Raw genomic sequence first — 8460 nt, 5'->3', positions numbered from 1 at the left:
ATACACAGAATGTACACTGAGGCAGCGCACACACACACACACACACACACACACACACACACACACACACACACACATGCACGTTGAATTTTATTATGAGCAAACAGACAATACAAATGAAGCATGCAGTTGAATAGAGGTTGTAGTACATACACTCAGACCAGGCTCGCAAACACACAGAGGAATACACAGAATGTACACTGAGGCAGCGCACACACACACACACACACACACACACACACACACACACACACACACACACACACACACACACACACACACAAACAGAATCACACACACACACGCACAAACAGAATCACACACACACACACACACACACACACACACACACACACACACACACACACACACACACACACACACACACACACACACACACACACACACACACACACACACACACACAGGGTGCTGAGCGGGGAGTATAAAAGGGGCATCCTTCCCACTCAGCAGAGAAGTACTCTCCTCAGTCTCACACACTCCTCCAACACGCTGAACCTCCTTTCTCACGGTAAGACAACCACTTTTTCTTTTTTCATATTTGATGGACTTGAATGTTTTTTAATATTATGAAGGTTTTTTTTATAGTGTAAAATGTTTTTAATCTTTATAATCAGACTTGAATTCAAATGTGGATTACATTTCTATTAAAACCTATTGATGTAAGGAAGCTAAATGTTACTTTATATTTTGCCATTTAAAAATGGTATATATTTAATATTTAAGTGAATGCATCACATTTGGTACATTTCATTTTTGAAGTCATGATACATTAGAAGCTACAAAAATTATTTACTTCCCTTACTGTCTTTGATTCTATTTCCATAAGTGAAAACCTGAGATGTGTCCTGAAAGAAAAAAAAGAAAAAAATGTCTGCATTGACAATCAGGTTAATCTGACCTGCTGCTCGGGATCCAGTGATTTACAATCACAAAGCTTTTGTGTTGTGCTGCTGTGTGGAGCTGTGTCCCTGGATGACAGTGTGAATGTGCTGTACTGATTCCCGCGCCTTCTCGCTGCAGTCAGCGTGATCATTAACTGTGAAGAATGGCAGATGGCAGATGGTCTCAGTAGCAGTTTGTCAGTGTGGAAGACGACCAGTGAGTCAGGAGACGAGGACCCCTGCTGCAAACCCAGACTCGACTCAAGTGCGTCTCAAAATCTCTCTTTGTTAAACTTTCCCCATGTGTTTCTCTCTCCTCTCACCGTGATCCAGATGACTACAGGGCTGTGTGTGTATGTCCTGTTGGCGGTCCTGTGTACGAGCTGTTTGGGGCACCCCCTCTCCTCTCAGCACCTAGACGAGGGCCAGCGCTCCGTCTCCGCTCCCTCTGAAGGTACAGCAACGACAAGCGCACACACTCATTAATATTACAGCAAGTTTCCATGACTGCGACATGAGAGTCTATGTGTTTGTGTGTTGAGTAGCCCTCCTTGAGGCTGATAACCACAGCTTGGGAGAGCCCCACCTCCGACAGAGCCGCTCTGTCCCCCAGCTGAACGCTCTTCCTGTGGCTGAGGAGGATGGAGACTCCCGGGCCAACCTCAGCGAGCTGCTGGCCAGACTCATCTCCTCCAGGAAAGGTGTGTATGCGTGTGTGTATGTGTGTGTGTGTGTGTGTGTACTGGTGTGTGTCTCTGTGTGTCTGCAGTTGGATGTCATCTTGTTACAGGACATAAGGCGACAATGAACGTGTGATACGGAAAAACATCTGGCAACAGCAATATTTACACAAAAAGGTCATTTTCAGAGTGGAGTTCTCTCCCCTGTCAATCTCCCCCCCCCCCCCCCCCCCGCCCCCCCGCCCCTCAGTGTGGCTAATTACTGGAATCAGTGCTCACCCAGCTTTGTAAAATGAATTAGAGGCTCTCAAAAGCTTTTGTGGTTTGGAAGAGCGTGTATTAGTGTGCACAGCCTTCCGGCCATTCTCCTTGTACAGTCTTTTTTCACTCTTTTTTCTTCCATGTCCGACTCCCGGTGGCTTCATTCTATTTTATTTCCCTCCAAACCAACAGTTCAGGGCTCTGATCTGATAGAAACAACCGGGGAATACTTTGCCACTCACATCACACACACACTCAAACACACACATACTTTGTGAATAACTGTGTTCTCTGCTTGGCTTCCAGATACTATAACTGCAAAATGTTTTTACATGGGATCACAGATTAGAAACACATATAATACTCTGGTTCTTACCAGTTTACACATTTCGTGACAACTGGATGATTCATTGTCTTATGTTTTATCAAAGGTGATTTACACATCCATGCACGATGCAGTGATCAGATATCTGGCTAATTCTTTCTCACATATTATATATTACATGTAGTTTGTATTTCACTGTGGCAAAATATTCAGTTGAAGTATTTTGGAAGTAGGAAAATCTGAAACAGACTCTGCAAAATCAATAAAATGTCAAAGGCCATGTTGAAAAAATGTATATGTAATACCCGTGTGGGGGGTGAGGGTCTGTGCTTGTGCGCTCACTGTTCACTTGCCTGTTTCGGTGTAGGAGGTGTCGTTGTCGAGCCTTCTGCAGCCAATCTTCTCAGCACACCAGGGAACTGAAGCATGTGCATGTGTGTGCATGTTTGTGTGTGTGTGTGTGTGTGTGTGTGTGTGTGTGTGTGTGTGTGTGTGTGTGTGTGTGTGTGTGTGTGTGTGTTGCGTAGGAGGATGTGGGTTGAGTGCAAGCAGCATCCCTGCGAGCGCTCAATTGATTACCAAACGGATGCATGGCAGTCCTGCTTCTCTCCACTCGGAATAAAATAAAAGTCTGGGATTTTTTGGGAGAATAAGAATCAGAGAGTTTTTATAAGATTAGAGGTCAGAGTATGTCGGGGATACAAGTGCACACACATGGAAAAATACAGGCACGGACACTCAATGGAAGAGAGGGTAATAGTATGTTGTCGGCGTGAAGTCCAGCTGCTTTTAGAACAACCCTTTTGTTATGCTGTGTGTGGAATTGGGGGGGGTGGTCAGGGGGGCAATTATTATGTCACAAAAAACAGTTTCACAGTAGAAAGAAAATCCCCAAATCCAATCTAAACGACACAAATCCATCGCAGCAGCCATCAGTCATCAGCCAAATAAAGTTAGGCGTCTCACAGAGCGAGCACTTTCTCCTCTGAAAAGTATAACTTGGTGATGAACTCCACTAACTTCTGAAAGTTTTAAAAGTTGCAAAAAGTGACGACATTCTGGAGATTAAAGCATCAATCACTTAAACTGCATCTCAGTGCAGGATGAGTACTAACTGCGTGATGGAATGAGATTGTTTGTGACCAATCCCCCCCCCCCCCAGAACTACCAGATCAGCCTCGTGTGATATTTCCAACAGAATGATGATGCTTCAGTTATTAAAAACTGTGAATAGGTCGTTTCAGCTCTGTCTCCATGTCTCACAAAATTAAAAATGAATAGCATCACATTGCGTGCATGTTGCTTCCAAAATCAGAGTATTTCAGATGTCCTCCCCAGCTATCTCTATCCAACTCAAAAGCGGGCCCACAATCCAAGTCAAGTCTTCGTCCTCTCTCTTGGTCTTCCGACTCTGAAGGATATTTATTTCCATCCTGTTCTCCTCCTCCTCCTCCTCCTCCTCCTCCTCCTCCTCCTCCTCCTCCTCCTCTTCCTCCTTCTCCTCCCGCCACTTCTTCTTCTACCAGGTTCTGTGCGCAGAAACTCAGCGGCGTACAGCAAAGGACTGAGCCCCAACCATCGGATAGCAGACAGGGACTACTTGGGCTGGATGGATTTCGGCCGCCGCAGCGCAGAGGAGTACGAGTACTCCTCGTAAAAAGGGAAAACAAGAAAAAGAAGGGGAACAAACCCCATGCAAGCTGGCCCCTCGGTGTCTCACAATAAGAGTCTATTTATGATGTATTTGTTGTACATTTGTTTGTAAAACTGTAATAATGCAATATACATATATGCCAAATTTTACAGAAAAGCTCTCACTGTCCAAGGTTTGTTTGTTTCTGGTTTTTCTCTGGTTTCTTTATCGTTTTTTGGGTGGAAAGGATCCAGGAGGTGTCAGGGTCTGTTGAGACTAACTGGACTGAATAAAGACTGAAAATATCACTCTCTGCAAATGATTTCTTATGATGCGTGCTGCTCAAATTAAATTCTCTCACGTTCATTAGTTGCATATCTCACAGCAAAATGTGGATTATCTGTGGCACCTCATTTCTGGTGCCGGTGTGCATCAGTATTATGAAGCTTCCTATATCGCAGAGAGGAGGTGACAGTAGGAACAGGTACTGATACTCACTGCACATGGAAAAACACATATGCAGTTGCTCTTAGTCATTTTGGGGATTTTGAATAAAAGAGTATACACAGTAACTCACCCTCAAAAACGTAATCATTTGAATCAATCAATCAAATCAATCATTTGGTCAAAACTTGACAAAGACTACGTTCCAAAATCAGTCTCATATAATTCTGTTGGATTGTAAAAATCCTTCCCCTCTCATCTGTAACTGGAAAGAGGCAGATGACTGAGCACAGTTTGAACATAGTCAAAGAAACTGGTCGACACAGGTCACATGTAACTCTATTCTGGTGTGTATATATTGTTTTTATATCCACCTTTGTGACAACATTTCACAATTTTGCGCTAAATATTTACCACTTTTAAATATCTAGAGGGCAAAAAGACAAAGAAAACATTAATGTGTTACCAAATGTAAATGTTAGTTGTTTCAAAATATCTACAATTGGAGGATGCAATGGGTATTAAATAGGCTTTACAGATGGCTTTTTCCACTGAACTGTTTGGAGTAGATGTATATCTATATAAATATACACACACACACACATACAGTATATATATAGTCAATGTAAAATAGAGTGAAGACTAAATGTATTTAAATCATCTCACTGCTATTGTCATGGAAATATAGGGAGGTGTGTTGCGTACATTGTGTGATCCAGATAGCTCTGATTTCATACTATCACAGTCACACTCTTCCAGTTTCAAAGGTCAGAGTCTTAGTCCGATGCAAAGCGAAGAAATTCAACCACATGAGAAATACACATTGCTATCCCATGGTGGATTTTGCTTAATGCTGCTGGTTTTGATAGCATGATGAATGTAAAGGGAGAAATGTTTAAGACTAAGAAAGGGGGTCAGTGTGTAGCTGCACCGAGGAGATGAAAGTCAGTGAATGCATCATTCATGTTTCAGCATATCTTCAAAAGAACCACAGCATCATTAAGAGCTGTAAAGTGTGTGCTCGACAAGTAAAATAACCCCTAAGAGAGTCCACAATATGTGTTATATTTAAACATTATGATGTAACTTCATCGGGCAAAGACAAAAAGAAGGGACTCGATGACGTGGTATCCACATTGCTGGGGCTAACTTGACATTTTCTTTTTGAAATACGTTTCGGAAAGCAGCAGCGCTGATCAAAGACAGCAGTGAGAGACGGCTCCTGAGCTGAACCTGTAGAAAGTATTAGTGAGAGGAGGAGGTGGACTCCACAGTGACGATCCACGATGCTGCTGCTACAGCCCCGCCTGTTAACTGAGCGATGTGACTGAAAGTTGGAGAGAAGGATCGATGAACAAAGCAGACTGAGTGAATAATTCAGAGAAGTGGTTTGGGATGCCCTGGGGGAAGGAGAGGGTGTGCTGTGTGTTTATATGTTGGTGTGTGTGTCTGTGTGTGTGTCTGTGTGTGTGTTTCGATTGAGATCACACTTGAATTGGAAATGTACAGAGACTTGAGAATCTGAGCGAGCCATGGGAATTGGCTCGATCTTTCTGTTTTAAGAGGTGAGGTCTAAAGACTTCAAGGCTCTGGAAAGGTTTAAAGGCTCCAGCAAATGTTTCTACTGTGTGTGTGTGTGTGTGTGAGCTTTTGTGCGTGTGTTGGATCTATCAAGAAATGAAGTCACGATATCTCGAGTACGAATGCTGCCATCTTGCACTGAGGACGTCCATCCTGTGCTGCGGTAGCAAGGTTCAGCCGATACACGCATTTGACTAATCACGTGTCAGTCTCAGCTGTCAACCATGATGTTTCACCCCATTTTTATAGCATCAAATAATTAATAAAAACCAAACTTACTGGAAAAGTATCACGTAAACAGATCAGTGTGATAAGAACTATCACAGAAATCGTCACTAAAATGACAGAAACCGTCTTTAAGAAAAATGTATTTGATGTGTACTTTTAGTTGGGTCCTTGTCTCATCTACTAACAAGGAGGAGGTGGGGTTTATGACCTATAATGTCGCCAGCCACTAGGGGGCGATTGAGATGCTTTGGCTTGACTTTTAGGGAGCAGCCATGTTGTCCATGTTTATATACAGTCTATGCAAATTACTTCTAAATTACTGACAAAATTAATCGGTTTGCAAAACTGCACTGAATCTGATTACTTACGAAGCCACCAAAGTTTAAATTCCTCTATTGAGTTCATCTTGAAATATCTCAAAGAATTCTCTTTGCAGATAAAATGCATTTGACATATTAATCATTTGCACGTTAGCCAATGAGCTAATCCATCCATAACCCAACCATGCTACAGTTGCAGATGTATATGAGTTGAGTTCTGCGGTGAAAATGTTTTAAAATTGAATTCAAACCGATTCCAAAAAGTTAAACTCTCAGAGGGAAACTAACCTCTAAGTGTTTCCTGAGGTTTGAAGTTGAAGTCTTTGCTGATAAACCTGATAGTGTTTCTCCTTTTTGACGTAGAAGTGATGGTGGAATTTCCAGGAATGTAAAGCTGTATGGACGAACCTTCGCTTCTTGACTCATCCCTGTTTCCTTCCCCCCTTGCCACAGAGTCCTTGAGTGAGATGTTGTGTGTCAGGCACTCTTTTCATTAGTTAATAAATGTAGTTATTGTAAAAGATTTTCGACAATAAACTAACTAAAAAACTAAAAAACTATGATATAATAACATTACATATTCAACTTTTTCAAATTGAGTCTATATTTTCTATTCTGATTCCGTAATCTCGATTACATGTGGACGTCTGCCAGGAAAATATAAAGGTCAAAGATTCCATGTGCAGTCTTACATGGAGTGACTGGAGCGCTCTTACATTCATAAGTGCTCTGGCTTTGTGTCCTAATGGGCGAAGCCGCACACTCATGAAAGGAACATGAGCTCCAAGTGTGTGGCTGTAATGAAGATCCAGTGACGGTAGATGAGCAGATGGTCTGAGCTCTTCCTGAAACTGTCTCGCATTCTCCGTTGTGTCTGTCTCCAACTCTTACTTTGTTTCACTTCAGATGAGTCAGTTCAAAAGCATTTTACTGGCATCTGAAATGAAAGGAGAGTTCCTACATCCTTGATGCTCTGGATCGGTCTCAAAAAACCCTGCAAAATGCAAGTCGGCATATAATGAATTCATCTGGCACCCAGGAGCACATAACACAAGAGCAAAGAAGTAAGAAGCACATTTTAAACTCATTTCAAACCAATGAATACAAATACACTGATTTATTTTCATGCTGACAGTCAGATTATAGAAGATTAATAGCACTCTCACATCTGTTTGGTAAATATGAAGCTACCACCCTCATCCTGTGAGCTTTGTACCGACAGTGGTTACAAGGGGAAAATGGGAAACAACTAGAAATACTTGTTTAGTCTCATTATTAATCTCGCAGTGGGCAAGAGAAAAAAAAGCCTGACACAGGAGGACACAATCTCAGCTTCACATTGATGTGAAGCTGAGACTCAAAACTTTTGGGTAAAAATAACTATTAAACTGCCAATGAAAAGCAGACTGCGTAGGATACACCGCCAAACAACATGAGTCAGTTGTAACACAATTCATCCTTGTAAAATTATTATTACAACACAGTCTGATTGTACAAATCTGACTGAGCCTACGTAAAGCTCTGAACGCAAATCTGGATCCACACTGAAATGTAATGGGTGCTTCCTTAAACCATAATGCATCCTTCCACCAAGTTTCATGTAAATCTGTCTGGTGGTTTTTCCATAACCCTGCTAAAAAACAAACCAGAACAGACCCCTCAGGAAACCACGTTTTAAATTCACCAAATTGGAATTTTGATTTGGATCTGCACCAAATTACATACAATATATGTCAGCCCCCTTTTTCATGCCTCAAGATCTATATTCTTTCAGAAATAAAAGCACCATATCTCACCATGTTTAAGAATGTGAAAAAACAATTCCTGGGTTCATTTCTGACCGATACCACTTCATTCTACCAAGTTTTGTGGAAAAACCCATTATGGGTACTCATGTAATCCAGCTAACTAACATATTATAAAACAGTACCTTCTTGGTGGAGGTAATAATGTTCACCATCTTAGTTTGGCATGTCAACATTTAGCTGATTAGCTCTAAACAAAGCTGAGGATGTCATTAGGTTTTCATGTATTTTATCATAAAACAAAGTTTTCATCCTGAGGTTGACGAGACATTTCATGA

At 41.7% G+C, this 8460-nt stretch overlaps 1 protein-coding gene across 1 annotated transcript; it reads left to right on the top strand.

The window, feature by feature from the left end:
- The first annotated feature begins 457 nt into the window (after window positions 1-457).
- On the top strand, window positions 458-4112 carry cckb (cholecystokinin b). Its single transcript, XM_034600627.1, has 4 exons — window positions 458-532; window positions 1239-1359; window positions 1451-1606; window positions 3698-4112. Exons 2-4 carry the CDS (start codon window positions 1239-1241, stop codon window positions 3826-3828), a joined length of 408 nt encoding a protein of 135 aa, XP_034456518.1. The 5' UTR covers window positions 458-532; the 3' UTR covers window positions 3829-4112.
- Window positions 4113-8460: the final 4348 nt, after the last annotated feature.

The sequence above is a fragment of the Hippoglossus hippoglossus genome, chromosome 11, assembly GCF_009819705.1.
Source record: "Hippoglossus hippoglossus isolate fHipHip1 chromosome 11, fHipHip1.pri, whole genome shotgun sequence".
NCBI lineage: Eukaryota > Metazoa > Chordata > Actinopteri > Pleuronectiformes > Pleuronectidae > Hippoglossus > Hippoglossus hippoglossus.
Note: the sequence above shows the minus strand (reverse complement) of the source record. Positions and strands in the feature narration are given on the sequence as shown.